The 22427-nt window shown below is 42.4% G+C and overlaps 1 protein-coding gene across 2 annotated transcripts in view; it reads right to left on the bottom strand.

Moving 5' to 3' along the window:
• Nucleotides 1–22427, bottom strand: part of LOC141146690 (MOB-like protein phocein) — a 114567-nt gene that overhangs the window by 76999 nt on the left and 15141 nt on the right. Inside the window, exons 2-4 of one of the 2 annotated variants that reach the window (XM_073633159.1) lie at nt 18830–18994; nt 16423–16512; nt 16186–16330 (exon numbers count right to left, since the gene is read on the bottom strand). In XM_073633159.1, coding sequence (XP_073489260.1) covers nt 16280–16330; nt 16423–16512; nt 18830–18994 — 306 coding nt within the window. In that variant the 3' untranslated portion in view covers nt 16186–16279. Of the gene's footprint in view, nt 1–16185; nt 16331–16422; nt 16513–18829; nt 18995–22427 lie in introns of those variants that run through there. The other variant, XM_073633160.1, reaches the window with a different exon arrangement.

Here is a 22427-nt window from a genome sequence, read left to right as displayed (position 1 = left end):
GGGGGGATCAAGGGACGTGTTTTGGGGGAGCAAGCCCTTCCTCAACGCTACTTTATAATTGAGTAAGGGGTTGCACCCCCAAAACGCGTCCATTGATCTCCCGTGATGGCAGATAGCACATGTTGGCACACTGTGTGCATCCTCCAAATTTGGCTTTTCTAAACATTGTAAAAATTTTAGTAAGATAAAACAAGTGATTTTGTGGGGTTTAAATTCGCCCCAAAACATCAATGATGTTATTATTTTTTTTAATAACATCACTGATTTGTTGCTGGATGTTTTGCAATTGGAGATTACACCCCATGATCTCCCCGATCAGTATCTGGGCACTTTCAGATGTAAAGCGTTCTGGATCACGATCACCTAAAAAGAGATAAAGAACAAAAAAAAACAGGTCTCAAAAATCTGCCAACATCCATCTCTTTTACCTGAGCCTGTGGTTGCAGACACTCACCTGTTGTGGTGCCAATCTCCACCACATCTTCTTCTTCCTCCTGCTCAGCTTCTTGGGTTGGTATTTCCCCTTCTTCCAGGGGGGGGGTCTCTGGTCTCCTGGGATGAGGGGTGTCCGAGTCTTTTCTCCGCTATGTAAAACAAAAATGGTATAATTAGCACACAGATATTTGATGACAGAACTAGAAATAGGAAACATTGCTTGGAAGTGGGGTACAATTGTCTATTTTAGCCGAGTTCCAAGATGTATATTTTTTATTGTCCTTTGTCAAGCTGCAATACTTTACCTGTTTGGTACAAGCTTCACAGATGTAGCCCCCCCTATAGTATACACTGGAGCACCTGTGTGCCCCCCCTAATAAAAATGGTGTTCTTGTGTCCCACACTAGTGCTCCAGTGTCCCGATGTGAAAACAGCTGCTCAGTGTCCTCTCCTTACACACAATCTAGTTGGCATTTCATTCTAGTAACAAACCCATCTACACAAACAAATATTTGGCATCCAAGTAGGCCCAAAAAAAATGTGGGAAAATGCATATGGCCTAAACAATGGTGTTCTAGAGGCCGAAAGAAAAATGTTTGATACGAACGAATAATGGGCCCATGAACATTAAAGTTAACCTTTTTAAACGTTACAATTACTAAAAGCATATGGAGCAGAACGAACGGAATAAAGACAGAAAGAATAGGAACACAGCACAACTACTTACTTTTTTGCAGCACTCTCCGGATCTTTCGGTACTGCTCTGGCTCTCTCAACTTCAGGTCCGACCACCGCTTCCTGAGCTGATCTTTAGATCTTCGTACCCCGAAATTCCTCTCCAGACTCCGGACCACTTTACCAATGATTTTGGCCTTTCTGATGTTGGGGTGGGGGTTAGGCCCATATTTTCCGTCATAGTCGGATTTCTTCATGATGTCTACCATCTCCAACATCTCCCCAAACGACATATTTGTGGCCTTAAAACGTCTCCTTCTGGATCGGGACGTGCCTGGATCCGGGCTTTCCTCCTCCTCCTCCTCGTTGTTAGAATTATCACGCACCTGTTGTAACTCCGCCATCATGCTCTTCCCCCACTGCGCCGAACGAAAAGGGGCGGGGAATAGACTAGAAAGAACGTCAGGGGCGGGCGGAGTTACATGCATGCGCAGTGTGTATAAAGCGTAACACGCGTGCGTATTACGTACGATCTGTGAGCGGAGGAAGGAGCATTGGACGCGCCGATCGTAAGAACGAAGGTAAGAGACAAACTTGGGCCTATACTGCTTCTAGATTGAGGCCTATATTGTAACAAGATTAGGAGAGTTTGGTCTGACATTAGGCTTTGTCTTGTGTTGTGTCTTGCAGTGAACATGGATATCTTAATGAGAGATACTGACTTCATGTCACTATTCATTGATATGCTAAGTGAGCTGCCCTGTCTGTGGGAGATTACCCACCCCCATTTCAAGAACCAAGCAAAGAGGAAGGCAGCACTGGAGCAATTGTGTGAAATTGTGAAGCAGGTGATCCCCACGGCAGACATCACTTATTTAAAGATATTAATTGGTTGCCTGAGGAGCACATATCTGAGGGAGCGCAAGAAAGTCCTGGATTCACAGAGATCCGGAGCAGCAGATGACATCTATGTCCCCAGGATGTTGTACTATGACAGGCTGCACTTTCTGGCAGGCCAGACTGAACCCAGGCCATCCCTCTCCAGTCTTCCTTCCACGCTTCCTCCCCCCCGGCTGAGGCTTCTGACGCCCAACCTGGGCCTTTCAGGCCATATGTGGAGGAGCCCAGATTGAGCCAGGTATAGCATTCCTCTAAATATTTCTGCTTGTCCAATCAATGATGTTACCTAGATGTTAGTTGGGAGTACTAATTTAGGATTGTGATTGATGATGCAAAAACTAAAACCATGTCCCTTTTTCATACACAGGGAAGTCTCAGCCAGGAGGTGGCCGGGCCGAGCCGGCTGGCTGATATCAAGGTCCCTCCACCACACCTGAAAAGAGAAAGTGGCAGTAGGACGAGTGCCCTAGAGGAGGCGGCTATCAGATTCTTTTGGAGGGCTACAGAGGTCCTGGGAGCACCCCACACCAGGCAGGAGAACATTGCTGCATTCATTGCCTATAAAATGCAGAGGATGGAGGAGGGCCAAAAAGCCATGTGTCAGGCCCTCATATCAGAGGCTCTGGAGAAAGGTGTGAGGGGCCAAATTACACCTCACACACAGCTTTGGGATGGTCCTCCTCCTGCAGGTCCTCCTCCTCCTCCTCCCTCTCCTCCAGGTCCTCCCAGTCCTCCTCCAGGTCCTCCCAGTCCTCCTCCTCCTCCAGGTCCTACTCCTCCTCCTGCCACATCTCCAACTGCACAGCCACAGCCCGGAAGGAAGCGTGAAAGGAAGACCAGAGAGTGATTGCCCTGGATCCAGTCTGGTCGGCCAAAAGATGCAGCCTCTTGTGGTACCACAGCCTGCGGACACAGATGTCATCTGCTGCTATCCGAGTCTCTGTGAATCCCGGACCAGACTGCCCTCCCTTAGATATGGACTCCTCAGGCCACCAATTTTGATGTTTAAGAATTGATGTCTGCCGTGGGGGTCCCAGGCTTCACTAATTTCTGCTGTTGATCCAGTGTTGCCTTCCTCTTTGTTTGGTTCTGATCCCTTAATAAAGGATTTTTGTTTTGAATTATACTCTCCTATGTGTTTTACTTCAAAAATGACAGTTGGTTTGTGAGGGTTCAGGTACATTTCTAATATACAATGTGAAATGAACAAGGGACACCAACAACAAAAAATCTCCTTGAGATTAAATAATAAAAGATATCAATGGTGTTGGGGTAACTTGACACACAAAACACACACAAAAATATTCTGGAGTAAAAATAAAAATAACATTGAACAAAGATCAGCCTTGGAAAAAATCCAAACATTAAAGAAAAAAAAAGGCTTAAAATAAAAAAAAAAAAAAAACATAAAAAATATAAAACTGTCAGATGTGACAACTAATAACAATATATTCAGGGAATCCCACTAAAAAAACACAAATAAAACTTTGTGAGAAGTGTGTGTGACTATGAGCAGCAAAACTACTTCATTCTTGTCACATTATAAAGAAGAAGAGAGTGCGCTGTATTAAACCATTTTTTACATTGCAGCGTGACGAAAGTGCTGTATTCATTGCGAACGCTAAGTTTACCAGAACGAGCTGTCCCGTGTCGGAATTTCTTCTGAGCATGCGTGGCACTTTGTGCGTCGGAACAGGCCACACACGGTCGGAATTGACGCGATCGGATTTTGTTGTCGGAAAATTTTATCTCCTGCTGTCCAACTTCGTGTGTCGGAAAATCCGATGGAAAATGTCCGATGGCGCCCACACACGGTCGGAATTTCCGACAACACGCTCCGATCGGACATTGTCCATCGGAAAATCCAACCGTGTGTACGGGGCATTAGAGTTGGAAGCACAGCAGCACAGCAAGAGGAAGAAAAGGAGGAAACAATGGAAGAAGTACAAAAGAAGTTCACAGTCAGGGGGTTAGTTGGCGTGTTCTCAAAAGTGAATGCAGCTTTATTACAATCAGAGTGTATGGACTCAAATGTTGAAAGGTTCTCTAAAGTGGAACGGCAGATGAAGGAACTTATGCAATGTTATTGTGAAATTTATAATGAAAAAAAAGGAAATTACAAAGCAGAGCACCTTAACAGAATTCTTCTTGCAAGCTACCCCTACCAGTTCTATCATTTTCTTGTCGTCTTCTCCCTCATCTAAAACTCCTAATGACCCTTCTGGTAACTCCAATGATAACACTGTCGACCCTGCTGTTAACTCCAATGATGACCCTGCTGGTAACGCCAATGACGACACTGATGACCCTGCTGGTAACTTCAATGACGACACTGATGACCCTGCTGGTAATTTCAATGATGACCCTGAACTACTATCACCCTTTGAAGGATTTGATGACTAAAATGTTACTCTAAATGTCTACATTTTCTTTTTGGGCACTGTACATCATTGTATCCTGTACAGTATTTTTGTGTTCTGTACTTATGCAAATTAAAACCACATTATTGAGTTGGAGTTTTGTGTTTTAGACCTTTTTTTCCCAGAATACAGTACAGTAGTTAAGAATGCTTAAAATATTGATTACTTGTGGCTCCTCATTTAACGACCAATTCATTTAACGACCTGGTCGCTGGAACGAAGAAGGTCGTTAAATGAGGAGTATCTGTATATACAATATGGAGAAAGATGTCTATAGAGGAAGGCCACCTTTTGAGTGGTTCTGGGAGCGAACTCTGGGAAGGCAGCTATTGGAGAAAGATTGGTCTAAGACCCTGGTGCCCAACCTGCGGCCTTTTGGTATATGTGCGGCCCTCTGAGCTCAGCAGTCTGTAGTGGGAACATTGATTAGAGTAATAGCATTGATCTCTACTAGCCTTATTTAACATGTTCCCAGTTTTGCATCGTCTTCTGCAGAATATCCCCAGCCAAAAATGTAGCATGTCAACTCTCTCTGACCCTCATTTCCTCTTTTAAGTCTGTAGTTTCTGACAGTCCTCTGAAGCATTACGTGCTGCTCTTTGTTGATGTCGGTGGCCGCATTTCAGGCCCCCTTTAGCCCAGAGGTTGACAACTACTGGTATAAGACCTACATCTTAAAACATTCCCTCTCTTTGGCCAACCACTATCAAGAGAAAAATTAAAAAATTGAAACCAGGTTATACTGATGCCAAGCATGTGTTGGCATGGTTTGTTTATCACAAATGTAGCACCCTCCCAGGTCAGGTGCTAGAAGTAAGGCAAATTTAGTTTTTTGGCTCTGCTGTTTGAAATGGAGACTAAAGGCCCATACACACGATACGAAAATCGGAAGAAAAATTTTGTCCGACAAACAATCTGCCGATTTTCAGATCGTTCTTTCGACAGCCGATTCTGGTTTTTCGTCAGACAAAATCTGGATGTGCAGACTATAAAATTTGTCCTACCTGACCTCAACATCTGATTTTCATTTAATTAGTATGGTCTTCGTACGAAAATAATCGTAAGCGGAAGACTACGCATGCTCAGAAACAAAAGAATACATACAAAACCGAATCAACACATTACGTCACTTCTGAAGTTGTATTCTGTCGTACAAGAATTTTCGAATGGTGAGTAGCCTCTTCACTTTCCACATGAGACTAGCATGCAAGAAAAAATGGACGTTCAGTCGTCCGAAAATCTGATCGTGTGTACGAAGCTTTACACCCCATGCACACTATACAACTTTGCTGTCTGATTTACTTTAGATTTACCAAAACCATGTAATGCAAGGGCCTGCCTGATTGCATACAAATTTAAACTCTAATGCCCCGTACACACGGTCGGATTTTCCGACGGAAAATGTGTGATAGGACCTTGTTGTCGGAAATTCCGACCGTGTGTAGGCTCCATCACACATTTTCCATCGGATTTTCGGACACACAAAGTTTGAGAGCAGGATATAAAATTTTCCGACAACAAAATCCGTTGTCGGAAATTCCGATCGTGTGTACACAAATCCGACGGACAAAGTGCCACGCATGGTCAGAATAAATAAAGAGATGAAAGCTTTTGGCCACTGTCCCGTTTATAGTCCCGACGTACGTGTTTTACGTCACCGCATTCAGAATGATCGGATTTTCCGACAACTTTGTGTGACCGTGTGTATGCAAGACAAGTTTGAGCCAACATCCATCGGAAAAAATCCTAGGATTTTGTTGTCGGAATGTCCGAACAAAGTCCGACCGTGTGTACGGGGCATTAAGGTTTGATCTCATATTATATGGTTTTGGTAAATATGAAGGAAAAAAAATCTACAGACAATTGTATAGTGTGTATTCGGCTTTAGGCTGGCCATACATTATACAATTTTCTGTACAATTTTTATTTTAGATTTACCTTAATCTATGTAGTGCAAGGGCATGCCTAATTGGATACAATTGAAAGTTTTGTTTAGTTTTAACCTCATATTATATAGTTTTTGGTAAATCTAAAGGAAATTTGTACAAGAAAATTGAAAATGTATGGCCAGCCTTAAAGTGGTTGTAAACCGCTGGACATTTTTTTTTTTTGTACCTGACTGGAATGGTACCAGCCGATTGGAGAAAAGCCAATGTAGCACCAATATTTAAAAAGGGCCCAAAATACATCCCTGGGAATTACAGATGAGTTAGCCTAACATCAATAGTATGTAAACTCTTGGAGGGGATGATAAGGGACTATATACAAGATTTTAATAATGAGAACGGTAGCATTAGCAGTAATCAGCATGGATTCATGAAGAATCGTTCTTGCCAAACCAATCTATTAACCTTCTATGAGGAGGTGAGTTGCCATCTAGATAAAGGAAGGTAGACGTGGTGTATCTAGATTTTGCAAAAGCATTTGACACAGTTCCCCATAAACGTTTACTGTACAAAATAAGGTCCGTTGGCATGGACCATAGGGTGAGTACATGGATTGAAAACTGGCTACAAGGGCAAGTCCAGAGGGTGGTGATAAATGGGGAGTACTCGGAATGGTCAGGGGTGGGTAGTGGGGTCCCCCAGGGTTCTGTGCTGGGACCAAACCTATTTAATTTGTTCATAAACCACCTGGAGGATGGGGTAAACAGTTCAATCTCTGTATTTGCGGATGATACTAAGCTAAGCAGGGCAATAACACCCATATATGGAAAATGAATACAATCAATTTGATAGATCACCATACACTTACAATCATACATACCCTAACCCCTCCCGCAATGAGGATTTTCCCCCGGGGATCCCCTGGCCCAAAACGAAGAGCAGATGCAAACGAGGCTCCCGGGGGGGGCGGTGGGCCAGGAAAAAGAAAGCGACATTAAAAGCTAGTGGTATTTTCAACTTGAGTCAGAAAATTTTTCCAGCGCTGAACTTTACGTGCTGGATAAGGGTCTCAAGTTTGCCCCCTCCGAGAAATTGAATAGATTTGAGACCTTTATAGACGTCCAGAAATTTAAAAGAAGACTCAATGTCCAAAGACACTTTTTGGCTAATCCAATTGCCCCCGGAACTGTAAATGTAGTGAACAATACAGAATGTAATGGAGTAGTTCTACACTCGGGGTTAGCAAACCCCTCTCTCTTTAACCCTCCAAATGTCACGGCCCCATCTATTAAAGTCTTTTGTGACTTGGTGCTAAAAGACTTGGAAAGGCTAACCGATAAACATGTCTTTGACCATCCCAACATTAAAATCGGCCTGAAATCTCTTTGTGAATATAAGGACATCTTGATTCGCCCCGCTGACAAAGGTGGGGGCCTGGTGATCCTTTATAAAAAAAGGCTACCATATAGAGATGTGCCACATCCTTAGTGATGATAAAACCTATATGCTTCTTCCTCGAGATCCTACCAGGGATTTTTAAAAATATCTAGTTGACTTAGTTGAACGGGGTTTCAGACAGGGAATTTTAAATAAAAAGGAAAAAGGATTATCTGGTTTCGGTAGGCCCATGGATTCCAGTGATGTATTATCTCCTGAAAATACATAAAAACACTATGAAACCTCCTGGTAGACCTATCATAAGCGGGATCAATTCGATAACATCTCGAATCAGCTGCTACATTGATTTCTACCTTCAACCGCTTGTGTGTAGGGTCCCATCATATCTTAAGGATACAGGTGATACTATTCACCGTTTGGAGTCCGTTGAATATCAGGATAACCTTATTCTTGTCACTGCGGACATCACGGCATTATACACTTGCATCCCACACGCATTAGGATTGGCTGCTGTGAAACATTATCTAGCCACCAGTAAAAATATTGGAACTTCTTCGTTTTGCTACACAAACCAACTACTTTTGGTACAACAACCAATTCTTCTTACAAAAGAAAGGCGTGGCAATGGGGGCCAAATCTGCCCCCAGCTCGCCAATCTCTTCATGGCACTATGGGAGGATGTCGTCTATCCATTACAGCGACCTGAGCTGTGCCTATGGGCCAGGTATATAGACGACATCCTTCTCCTATGGAAAGGCAACAAGGAAACTCTCCACGACTTCATGGCCACTTTTACCTATAGGTAAAAGCAAGAGATGAAAGTTTACTTCCACTTTAATTTTGTTTTGCCTACCTTCTGGAAACATAGTGAGCAGAAGAGGACAGAGACTGAGGTGGCCCTGGATACAGATTTAGCCAATCCCTGGTTCAGATGAGTGACCAGCTGAGAGTGGTATTTAAAGGGTGAGAGCAGAGAGCTGCCAGGGTTGCAACTTAGGGGAAGCCCCCTGTGCGAAAGGCTGTCGTTACCCTTTTGTGGAGGAAACTCTACTTTGTATCAATCATCAAGATAGTGTCCAAAGACAAGTTCGCAAGTTCTAGCCATCCCAAAGCTTTTCCCAATCCCTATCCCAGTTCTACAAAACAACGACCTGCTTGGTCATTGTCTGAGGATTGAATGAGACTTAACACCTCTAAATGAAAATACCTTGTGCCTAGCTACTTGCTCCACTAAAGGATCAGAACCTAGGTTAACAGAGGGACTAGACAAAAGGAGGAGTTCTGCGCTAAACATGTAAATACAAAAAAAAAAGGAAAAAGCATATTGTCCTTGTGTAGAATATCATTAATAACTGGATATAATAAAAACACAAAACCAGAAGACTAAACTATCTATAGCAAAACCACACCACTCCAAGCACAAATGATCCAGATTGCACAAATTCTTTTGCCCTATTATAGCATCACAAGCTGGAATGACCTGCGGTTTGAATGGATTAAAGTGTCTCTAGGCCCATAGGCTCTGATAAAGGGAACAAGGCCCCCAAAATGAACTACCCCAGCTGACTACACTATGTATTGCTGTAACAGGGAAAGGTAATTTAGCAGTCTAGACAATTTGTGCCTGAAGAGGTGTGGTTTTGCTGTAAGCAGTTTATTCTTCTGCTTTTGGGAGTATTATTTTATGGCACTCTGGCACTAAGGTGCTCTGTCTCTTATGTATTTACATGTGCTACAAGACCTCCCTGTTTTTGATGTGAGTTGCTCCAATCTTTGAAAATTGGGACTGTGCTTGAGGAGAGACTGGAGAATGCCTGTGCCCATTATATTTTTATTTGACATCTCTGTCTAGCTTTATCACATGCCTGATGAAAGGGCCCTGAATCATTGTCTTTCTATGTGACCATGCAATACAGAGGCGCTATGGGCTTTGAAACAAGCTTTTAGGTGTGCTGATGACAAATTCTTCATGTTATACAAAGTGAGCAGACAGCACCCTCTTAACCATATGGTTGATTCCAGTATGATGTGCATAATATATTCCTTGCTTGTAGTGACAGCGGCTGAAGAGAGGAAGAGAGCGCTGCATGGGACCATACTGTAAATCTGACATTCCCCAAAATGTTCGATTCTGAAGATGCTTTAGGCGTCTTTTCAATAGGACGACATAGGACAAAGTGTTTATCACCACAAAATGCATTGAACACCCTGCTTTCAATTTCTGATAACTTTTCTCTCATCCCAAGATCATTATTTACATTTCTCTGCACCTTCCAGATTTTGCTGCAGAAATAGTTTTGTCTGACATGACATTCAAGTTCTCTCAAGGTGATTGGAGATGCATGCTTTTGCTGCTCACACCAGACCATAGGCAAATATCATAAAAAGCATAAGGGCCTGGTTGGAAGTGTGACTGCCTTGATCAGAATTTAGTGAGCAGTGTATCAAAGACCTATTAAAAACATACTAGGATTCACAGACCTAAAACTTTAATTTAACCATTTGACCCCCAGAAGGTTTTACCCCTTTTGTGAAAGTTATAGAGTCTACAAACAATGGCATATATACTAGAATTTTTACGCCACTATAGAGGCTCTGCTGTAATAGCAGTGATCAGAGAATTATACTGGGACTGTGATAGGGTGGTAGACAATCCAGCACCAACAGACCCTGGCTGAGAGAGTTAATGGCACTGACGTTGCTAGTGACACTAATACAGTAATCAATAATATTGTACACTGGCTGGGAAGGGGGTTAATATCTGGGGCAGGGTTGTCAAATTCATCAGGAGACCGCTACATACAGAGTGCCGGTGTTCTGCCATATAGTGTCCTCCTATCGGATAGTGTCCGCTCCGTACTGCGCAGGCGCAGCGCTTGCGCAGTACGGAGCAGAAGGAGATGCCGAAAATGTCCGAAGTTGATCAGCTGACCATCAGCTGTACACGGCGCTTCGGCAGTTCTTAGCGATGGCTGTGTAAGAGGGCCGCTCGCCACGCTTCGGGCACGGCCTCGCTGCGCTCGGCAACTATTTATTCTGACTCTATGTCCACTTGGATAGTAGGGAATGATCCTGGACATAGGGTGAGAATAAAAGCGCAGGCGCCGTGTACAGCTGATGATCAGCTGTTAAACTTCGGAGACTTTCGGCGTCTCGTTTGTCCTCCGTACTGCGCCTGCGCAGTACAGGGAGGACACTATATGATAGGGGACTGTATTTGACAAGACACCGGGTTCAGGAGTATGCTATGCACAGTGTGCAACATCTCATATCCACCCCTCTTCCTGGGTACTGGCCCTATAAGTCTTATTTCACCATCACTTCAAAATCGTCAGCACAGAGTGAATCGCAATTTTGCTTTTGAACGCCTGCTAGCTATAAACGCATTGAAATATGCTACCTTCTCTAAGTTTTGGGCAATTTGGATGGACAAAACGCAAGTTCTTCCTAAGTGTAACTAAGGCCCCTTACACACTCGTGCGACTTCAAAGTCGCGCTATTTTACTGTGATTTCGTGGGCACGATTTTACCGCAAATTTGCACGATTTTGCCCCGATTTGGGATCAGTACTACTTTGCCACAACTTTGGCATTAACAAAACATACATGGTGTGAGGCTTGTGCTTACAAAGTCGTACTGAAATCGTGTGTCTATATTATTCAGTTACGATTTGCATGCTACTTGATGGTTTAACGTTGAGGTCTATGGAGTACAACTCGCATGGAAGTTGGACCAAAGTAGTGCAAGGACTACTTTAAAGTCGTGCCAATATGAATGGTAGTCATTGAAAATCATGAAGAATGACTTGTCATACGATTTTACAGTACAAAGTCATATAAGTGTGAAAAGGGACTAAACGATGATTGTGGTGCCTTCACTGATAGTAAATGTAATAGATTCCTTACCTGTGTTCAAGAATTGTAACAGATGGATATTTGAAACCAGCACTTTATTTTGAGTTCAATTTGTTGTACTTTGTTGATTAAAAAAAAATAAAAAATGAAAAAAAAATCCTCAGCACAACACTGCCTCTCTTCATCAAGTCCTCAAAAAGCCCACCTTCAGGATTCAGCCCGCTGGATGGAAAAACAAAAACACATAGCCGGCTGGCCTGGCATAGCTGTCAGTGGTGGAGTTTCCTGACAGCTATGTGTGGCCGACCGCACATGCGCTCAGCTCACAAAAAAGGGACGGAGGAGAGAGCGGGATATGTTATTCTGGTCTCCTTGGAGACCAACTAGGCGCGCATGCGCTGTGACAAGCTGGCGCCACTCGCGGGACTGAGGGGGAGGACGTTTACTCTTCGGAGACTTGGCAGTGAGAAAAACTAACAGATGTTGGCCAATGTAACCATACATATGCCCTACCTGTGGGATCACTCTAGAAGCTGGAAATCCCTTAGTAGTAGACAGCATTACTACATTGATTTATCCTAGCTTTTTGTCAACACAGGTGGTTACCTGTATCAAAAAATATGTTAAAAAAAACAAAACAAAGTCTTTTAAACATTAGCAGCGCTTAAGAAGTTTATATGTGACATAAAATACAAATAAAGATGAAAAGTTCCACTTATGTCTTAATTGTGTACAGCAGGGTGTAGGGTGGTAGCTGATCAGTTTATAAAGAATGTTGAACACCAACTCTCTGCTGATCAAAATCCCAGATAAATCCTTCACCACATTGCTTTTATGGGAATCCCCTATAGGTAATTCATTTACCAGAAGGTGATGGGTTAACAGCATGCCTTTCACTGGTTTAATATCGACGGACTTAGTTCAAATAGGACTGGATTCGTGAATGGATATTTGGATAACTGTCAGTGCACTCTGCATACTTCCATCTAAATTAAGCTCATAGCGCGCAAAGAAACTCGTCCGTCGATATTAAACCAGATCTCATATTTGGACTTTAATGAAAAAAAAAAAAAGTAGTTTGAAAAAAAAAAAAATTATGACAAAATATAAAAATGTGCCTTTAAGACAATGGGCGGAGCTGACGTTGAGACGTCGCTTCCGCCCTCCTATGGTATGGAGACAGGTGGGGGCCATCTTAGCCTCACTCGTCTCCATACCTAGGAAGTGAGAGGACCCGATCGCTTCTGCCGCTACCGACGGCTCCGGTAAGCGGCGGAGGGCGCGGGAGAGTGGCGGGTGGCACCTCTCCCGCCGCCAACGGTGATCTCGCGGCGAACCTGCCGCAGAAACTACCATTATCGTACACCGAACCGCCGGCCCTAAAGATGGATACCTCGGTTGTGGCAGCAGCTGCTGCCGTTACCGAGATATCAATCTTCAAAGTAATGACGTATATATACAGTGGCCGGTCGGTAAGTGTTTAAAGGGATAATAGGGCTGTTTATAAGAGCTTACAATCTAATAGCTGATGGAAGTGATACAAGTTCAGTTAGTTGGAGGAGTGATAGGCTTCCCTGAAGAGATGAGTTTTTAAGGATTGCCTAAAGGCAGCCAAAGTAGGAGATACCCGGACAGATGGAGGTAAAGAGTTCCAGAGGATGGGTGAGGCTCTGGAGAAGTTCTAGAGACTAGCAGGGGAAGTGGAGACAAGGAAGCTTGAGAGGAGCAGAGAGTACTCTTTGGGTGATATCTGGATACAAGATTGTTGATGTAGCTTGGGGCAGAGTTGTAATTGGCATTGTATGTTAGTATTTTGAATTTAACTACATGCTGACCATATGGGTACAGTGTAGCATGACTGATTAATTGTCAAAGTGTGAGAGTACCGAAAGCTGAAAATTGGTCTGGTTAGGAAGTGGGTTTAAGTGCCCAGTGGTTAATTTGCGAGGCAATTGGAAGCCAGTGAAGGGATTGGCAGAGAGGGGTGGCAGACACTGAGTGGTTAGTAAGGTACAGTAGAGGAGTCTGGCATCAGCATTCATGCTAGACTGAAGGAGTAGCCTGTGTAGTTGGGAATATGAGAAGGGAGTTGCAATAGTCAAGGAGAGATAACAAGGGAGTGAATGAGTAGCTTGCTTGTTTCATAAGTAAAAAAGGGTGAATTTTAGAGATGTTACGGAGGTGAATTCTACAAGCTTTTGACAGCGATTTGATTTGGGGCTAAAAGGACAGGTCAGAGTCTAGGATAACACTTGAGGGAGGGTAATATTATCATCTCGGTTTTAGAGAGATTAAGTTTAAGCAAGTGGTGCGACATCCATGCTGAATTGTCAATAATGCAAGGAGGAGACTAAAGGGGTGAGGTGAGGAGTAGAGAAATAGATTTTAGGCATCATCGGCGTAGAGATGGGTATTGGAAGCCGTGGGAGGTTATAAAGTGACAAAGGGAGGTGGTATAGATAAAGAGAAGGAGTCCAGGAACAGAGCCTTGGAGGACCCCTATAGAAAGAGGAAGCGGAGAGGAGATAGATATAGGTAACATGGAAGGAGCATTGTGATAGGTAGAAGAACCGGGATAGAGCAGAATCTTGGAGGCCAAGACAGTGGAGTTCATTGAGAAGGAGCAGGGTGGTCAACAGTATCAAAGGCTGAAGAGAGTAGTAGATGTATGGAATAGTGGCCATTGGTTTTAGCAGTTAGGAGAATACAGGTCAAGGGTATTACCATCAGTGTGTATGGAAGCGTGTCCCCATTGTGTTAGATCAAAAGATGAGGTTGAGTTGAGACGTTAAGCTGTAGCCAGGCTGTTGACATTAACAGGAATGTTAAAGTCACCAAGATGTAAAGATATACATCTTTCATGTCCACTGGGTAGATGCAAGTCCACTGGGGACAGAAACTCTGTTTGGTAGACAGAAGCAATGACCAACTGCAGGGAACCCATCGAAAAGTTGAAAAAATAAGGCAGTGAGGATAAAAAGAAACCAAATTCTAGTATGTATCCCTGGGACACAACCTTCGGCACTCAAGCATCAGAGATGCAAGATTTTTAGGGGTCTGTAAAGGCCATAAGATGTCATCCTGTTCCGCCCCACAAGAGGTTGAAGCACACCTTGACGCAAGTAAGCTTCACTGGGGGGTGCCAGGACTTCCAGGGCTGCTGCATAAAGAAAGAAAAACTTAGAACACCTTTGCTTGAAAGTGGTCAAGGGGTGTGAAAGGAGCATTTCGGGGTAGACAAAGGATGGCATTGCATTATGAAGCTGACCTGAACCATCTGAAACTCTTACCCTATTGACTTTTAGACTTTTCGGAAGTACGTATTGCCCACCAAAAGCATATGGAGGGGGCCATTTTTAAAGCTTTCTTCATTCTCCATCACTTAAACTAAAAGTGCATCTCTACCAATATTAGACTGATTCACAAAAGCAAATGACTGTCATCCAGTTCCACAAGATCCTCCAACTGCTAGCTAATGTCAACATCAGCCAAATCTCAAAGATCAGATGTCTGGGCCAAGAGGGCCATACTCAGAACTAGCTGCATAGCAGAGCCAGTTAGTGCGAATATAGACTGGTACAGCTTGTCAAGGTGTTCCAAACCTTGTAAATAAAGTAGTCAAATAACAGGTGATGAGGGAAAACCTTAGCAGACCAATGCAGTTCGTAAGAGTCAGAGCCTGGGATTGAGCTAGTAGTACCAACAAGTTGATACTCCAACTTCTGTTTTGCACGCACCGTATCAAATCAGAGATTAAAAAGAGGTTTTTTTTTTTTTGCCCATTTAAACTTACCTAGGTGGATGCAGCTTCGGTCCGATACTGCATCTGTCCCCTGCCACCTCTGGACTGAGAACCGAGCGATCAAACATTGCCGAGGCTCAGTTCTCATGGGTCCCCGAACAGAGAGCTGCTGATGTCACGTGTTGTAGTGTATTTTCAAAAGACAACTGTACCGATTAAATGAAAATTGTACGATCTGGTATCATACGAGCAACATTTTTGTGTTTGACCGATCGGATACTATCAGATGAACTGTCGTAATCGGCTCTCAAAAGCTATGTACTAATGATCCAATTATCGCATGATCGTTTCGAAAGTGGTATTTTTCTTCCGATTTTTGGATTGTGTGTATGGGCCATTAAACTGACACTATCTACACTAGAACTACCTGAACTAGTTAATCTTTATTCTATTCATTAACAGATTTTTTTTTTTTTTTTTGCTGTCCTCTAGGATATAATGCATCTTCTCCTCCTCGCTAGAGGGAAAGTGTGTTATCCTCTTCACAAAATGAAAAACTGGGGCGGGCTACAGATTGCATGACTACTGTGATAGCCAATCAAAGGCTATCACAGTAATCATGTGATTGAGATCCGATTCCCCTGGGTCCTGATCGTTAGTAGAGACCAGGGGCTCTACTAACGTTTAGGGCCCTGTTTCAGTGCTGGGAGTGTGCTCCCAGTGCTAAACACATATGTGGTACCCAGGTTTAAAGCCCACTTTCTGGACGTCGCATATGTGTTACGCGGTCGTAAAGGGGGTTAAAACACAACAAAAACACAAACACACAGAAAGGAACTTTATAAACACTTGAATAAAAAAACACTGTAGCAGAGTTTAAGTTTTTCTAACATTTATTAAATGGTATTTACATAATTAAACGGTCAAATTTGTCTGGAATGATTACATAGAAACCATAACTGCAGAGCCTTAGTTCAAATATTTTCCCAAAATGTCACCATCTCTGAACAAGTAGTAATCCTGTGTAAATAAAAATAAAAAATGTTATTAGTAAAGCTAATTTAGTCATGATTATAGAACATGGAAAGACACTATAAATTTGCGTTACATACTTTATCATCTAGCACAACTTTGGTGCCGCCATATTCAGGAAGTAATACTTTTTCACCAACAGTTACACTGACAGGATGAACTTCCCCACTCTACAAAAACAAAGAGAAATGTTAGTGTGTACACACTTATTCTGAGCATGATTACATTACAAAAGATTTTACATAGGGTATACCCTGGAGCAATTCCAAAACACTTTTTAAAAATAGTTTTTACTAAACAGAACAGTTTTGACAACACTAAAGCCAACCATACCAGTTTCTGGTTAAGCATTACATTGACCATTCCTAAAACAAAAGTAAAGGCTACATATAAGTATACTTAAAAACACTGCTCCTCCTTCTCCTACCTATGCTGTATACCGCTGGTTTAAAAAAAAAAAAAAAAAAAAAAAAAAAAAAAAAGGGGGGAAGGAGGGACAGTCTGCAAAGTCCATAATAATGTGTGCACAATATAGCCAGCAAAAATTAGATGTATAATGTTCTCATATATTGTTGTGCAGGCTGATCAGCTGACAAAACCATCAACAACCATGGCTCGTATAGATAGAAGCGGTCCATAAATCCTCAGATGGTAGATTATAAATCTCTCAATATGTTCCATGTAAAGCTGTCATTCCATTTTTATTATATTGAATTATAAATGACAGTGTGGCTCCTTCCAGTTTTGGCCTGTGTTCCCCCTGCTCATTTGTTGACAGCAGCATTACTTTAAAGTGTTACTAAACCCAGGACCCTACATTCACTATATCGGCTCTCCCACAGTGCACAACATGGAAATGCAATTAATTTAGAAGAATTTAAACTGCTAAATACCTTTTCTCACAGTCTTGTGCCTTCTATCAGTGGCTTGTTAAAGCCTGTAGGGGGAGTTTTTATTCTACTCTGACTGTCCTATGAGGCTGCAGGACCCCTGACCCTCCCACACGCACCCACCAAAGAAAAATAAATAAATAAAAAACACCCTCTAGCAATATACACCAAACTAAGCATGTGCAAAGTGACTACAAAGGCTCTGTACTATTAGGAGATGGATTGGGGACACTGCAAGGGGAAGATCAGAGAAAACAGGATCAGACAACCTTTTTACACAATGTAGAGGACAATGCCCCTTAGGTTCCACAGTGAGAAGAACAAGCATGCTTTACTGCATATACAGATTGGTTTTACTGTTATGGGTTTAGTAACACTTTAAAACAAGTGGCTCTAAAAGAGAAGAGAAGGAAGGACTGGGTGGGAATAGAACTAACCTAATACTCACCCTTTCCTGGCATAGAATAAAAAAAAGTTCTTACAAATAACTTCCTGTAAAGGAATGATTAACATCACTTCCTTCAGATTGTAGCATTTTTTTCAGGTTCCAGTAAAACTGAAGAACAGGCTAAGCAAGATGGCATATGGATAATATGAAAAAGATCTTGCAAAAAAAAGTTGAGATTTGCATGTATGCATGCACACATTTTAACTTGCAATTTTAGAGTGTTTGCATTCCAAAAAGATACTTTACGTGTGCTTTAGAGCTCATTCACATGGGCATTTAGCACATACAGTATAAAATCTCAGCATTTTTGGGTGCCCAGGGGCAGCGTGCATGAGTACTGCTCAGAGCAGCCTCCAGCCTTGGCATATTTCAGCCTGTTGATTATGACATGCAGCTGGTAGAAGGTTTTACACTGCATCAGTTCCTCCTGAGCGCCTAAAAACGTTAGGAATTTAGGCTGTACGAGCTAAAATTCCTGTGTGCGAGAGATCTTAACAGCTGCTGCCAGGTAATAAGAGGGTTTCTGCAAAACTCCCACTGCCCTATATAAAATGGAGAGATTGTCCCCTTGTAGGCTTGCTGAAGGAGGCTGCACTGTTTGGAAGAAGGTAATGCACTGATCAGAGGTCCGAGTTGGTCCAAATTACTGCAGTAATCGCGAATTAGACCTAACCGTCTGTTTCAAGCTCCAATTTAAAAATTTATGCTGCTCCCAGACAATAAGGCTCTGTTCAAACCTATGCAGGTGTGATGTGTGCATGCATTTTCTGCATCCTTTTAGGACAGTCCATTAATTTCAATGGGCAAAAATCACACAAAAGTATGTTGTGCATGACCCTTTTCTACCTTGTTACCATGTATTTTTGCCCAGGTTTGCAAGATACATTGGGTGTCATTAAGAATGAAGGGCACCACTGCATGCCTGCAGCATTTGTGTGTTACAGAATATGTGCATTGTGTGCACTGCCGCAGACCTAGCCTAAGACAAGGATAAGGTTTGCTCTCAAATTTTGAGATCTTCCCTCAAAACACAGGAGTCTAAAACTTTTTTTTTTCCCTGGCAAAAATCATATAGGTACTTCAGACTACTGAAAAAAATATAAAAAAAAGGTTTTGAAACTTTATGAATGTTAATTTTTTGTTTTTTACCTTCGCCCTAGAGCCTTCTCCAACTGCTACTACTGTTGCTTGCAAAACTTTGCCTTGAGCTTTTTCAGGAAGCATAATTCCTCCTTTGGTGACAGTTTCTTGACAAAGTCGCTCCACAAGGACACGATCAAATAAAGGGAGAAAGGTTTTGAATGCTTTTCCTGCCTGTTAATCAGAAGAAAAAAAAAAAATGATTTTTCAATGATAATAGTACACATAGGAACAGTATCCAATGAGAGACATTCATTTAAATATAAAATTCCAGGCATGGTATATTTTTGCATAGTTTCATTGGTCCTGCTTGGACCAATGTAACTATGTATATGCCGTACCTGTCTGATTCCCCCCTGCAAGCTGGAAATCACTGAAATAGACACCACTACTTCAGTGATCCCCACTTTCTTCCGGGTTCGGTCCTGGGCGGACGGCCTGATGCATTGTGACGACAGGAAGTCAGCTGCTCAACACGGGCACCATATCAAGAATGCTTGGACCAGGTGAAGTGTCTCAGTTAAGTCATCCAGGCTGGCCAACCAGATAACCAAAAATGCTGAACCTGGAAGATCAGGTAAAGAGGTCAGTTGTGACAACACTTTGGCTGTTAAGTCTCTGTAGGTGTCCTTTTGACAGGTAATTATGCCAGAGTGCAAATATGCGGTGCATACTTGCACAATATAGCAAAAACCTTTCCCATCAGCAGCAGAGTTTAATTCCGATTTAATTTATCCCGGTACCAAGGCATGTACAGCATTGCAGAAGTATGCAGAGCTCAGTGTACATATAGGAGATACATTGCTGGCAGGCAGAAGAGCTTTTATTGTAGAAGTATACAAAATCTCTTTGGTAAAAGTCTACCTGCCAGCAATGGTTCACTTCTTGACTCTTATTTGGCCTTAAATACAGATAGAACACTAGAGCGAGAATACTTCGTACAAGTTAAATCATTTTCATACCATAAAAAAAATAAATATGATGATGTGAAGGACAGTCTGCCTACATGCTGAAGATAATCAAAGGCAGCTTTGTTTCTATCAGTTGGATAACAAGGTCTCATCGTCATCAACAGTCAATGTCAAAGGATAGCCCTAGAAGTACACTGAGCAGCTCAAGGGGAAAATTACGTCTCTTCTATCCCAACAATAACAAGCATATGAATCAGATAACGCATATGATTTATACTACAAAGTAGAGTATGATAGAACAAATTCAGAATAATAAAAAGATAATCTACTTCTCAGTCCTGAAAGCTATTCTGCTGCAGGGAAGCCATGCCAACAAACCGAACAGTGTCCCAATTGGCACACCACAGCATGAAGGGTTTGTGCTGTGCTAAACCGTGTGTGCACTGCAATGTCTGAATGCTGACACTTCTGGATTCATTTGGCTATCCCAAACTTCTTCATGAACCACTTTAGCCCTGGAAGGGTTTACTCCCTTAATGACAAGGCCATTTTTTTGCGATACGGCACTGCGTTACTTTAACTGACAATTACACGGGCGTGCGACTCTGTACCCAAATAAAACGGAGGTCCTTTTTTTCCCACAATTAGAGCTCTCTGCGGTTTTTATTTTTTGTGCTATAAAAACAGAAGACGGACAATTTTGAAAAAAAAACAAAAACAAAAAAAAAAATTTCTTCATCAATTTAGGCCAATATGTATTCTGCTACATATTTTTGGTAAAAAGAAAATCCCAATAAGCATATATCGATTGGTTTGCGCAAAAGTTAGTGTCTATAAACTACGGGATAGATTTATGAACTTAGATTTTTTGTTAATTGTTTTTACTGGTAATAGCGGCCTTCAGCGATTTTTAGCGGGACTGCGATATTGCGGCGGTCAAATCTGACCCCAAGTGACACTTTTTGGGGACCAGTGACACCATTACAGGGATCAGTGCTAAAAAGATACTGTATAAATGACACAGGCAGGGAAGAGGTTAACTACAGGGGTGATCAAAGGGTTAAATGTGTTTCTAACTGTGTGGGGGAATTACAGACAGGCAGAACACAGATCGTTGTTCCCGATTACTAGCAACAGATCTTCATGTTCTACCGTCAGAACGGGGGATCTGCCTTGTTTACATGGGCAGATTCCCGTTCTGCCTCTGTGAAGAGACATCGGGTCTGCCGGACACACACATCAGCAGCTCCTCCTCAGTGGAGACGCCCGCCCGCTGCACAATCTATTGCATGACACAACGTACAGGTACGTGGTTTCGCACAATAGAGCCGTTCTGCCGCAGTATATATGCGATGGGCGGTCCTTAATTGGTTAACTGTAACGTAGAATGGTTTTTGCACCATTTCATTTTAAATATTTTGAACATTTGGGGCTCATGCACACAGGCATTCTCCTGTACAGTGTGTTTTCGTGGCTGGGAGTTCTAGCTGCATTTGAAAACGCAAGTACTAGTGCATAGCTACATGCAGCCATCTGCAACCAGTCATGTGTATGGGTGGTTGTACACAGCACCAGGAACTCTCAAGCACAAAAATATGCTAAATTTGTTTATGCTGTACTGGAGAACGTATTTGTGTGCATGACCCCATACATGTCCGGAAACTGAGCTTTTATATATAAATTTCATGTTTTTAAAGGATAAGTTCACCTTTGGGAACATGTTACACCCGTTATCAGGGTGGAACATGTTCCCAATGCTGCAGCCACTGCCCACTCCCCCCTCCCTGTGGCAGCAGTACAAGAAGAAGTTTCCTGTACTAGCGGTCACTTTTTGAAATCCACGTGGCCACATCATTCACACAGCTCTGTATGAATGAACTACAAGCCCCGACATCCTTTGTGGTTGTCAGCTTGTAGTTCTCAATGAGCTACCACGTCGCTGTGTAACTGATTTCTTCCCATCAGTATCTGCCTGCCCTATGGGATGTACGGCACACAGATATATTGACAGAGCTGAAGGAGACCTGCATGGCACCAGCAATCTGCTAATCGCTGGTGCAATGCTTTACAGGCTCCAAAAGAAAATAAATAAATGCACTTTTTTTTAACCTGCAAAAGAAAAAAAAAAAAAAAAAAAAAAAAAGTGCATTTATGATTTTTTTTCTAAAATAACTTATCCTTTAGGCTTCATGCACACGAGACGAGACGCCTGTGCAAACTCTGCTGAACACGTTTTTAAAAAGCTGAAACCGGCGTTTAGAAACGCCCGTTTTGCGTTTAGTTACGATAAGACCCTCCCCAAGCTCAGAAAGCATGATAGATTTTAACTATTTCTGCCATTTTGATCAGAGTGAGCAGCAGCAGCAGAGAGCAGTTTTTTTGTATACTTGCATTTGCCTCTCTGTTTTTTTTTTTTTTTGGAAATGGATCCCATATTGAACATATTGCAGAGCAGAGAATGACATGTTAAGACCGAACTTTGGGGTACTGTATCTCCAGGCCACTTGGAGCTAGGAACCCCAACTTTGGATATGTTGTAGTGCTAGTTCCACTGTGTTTGCACACCAAATTTGGGGTGTGGCCCCAAATTCTGGTCGCAAAATGTAATTCTCTGCTGCAGTTTACCATCATATTTCTGTATTTTCTGGTCCAAAAAAATAGGTTTCCTTTAACTACCTCAATAGAGGGCACGTACA

Source organism: Aquarana catesbeiana, linkage group LG06 (genome assembly GCF_042186555.1).
Source record: "Aquarana catesbeiana isolate 2022-GZ linkage group LG06, ASM4218655v1, whole genome shotgun sequence".
Lineage (NCBI taxonomy): Eukaryota > Metazoa > Chordata > Amphibia > Anura > Ranidae > Aquarana > Aquarana catesbeiana.
This window is presented reverse-complemented; position numbering and strand designations above follow the sequence as displayed.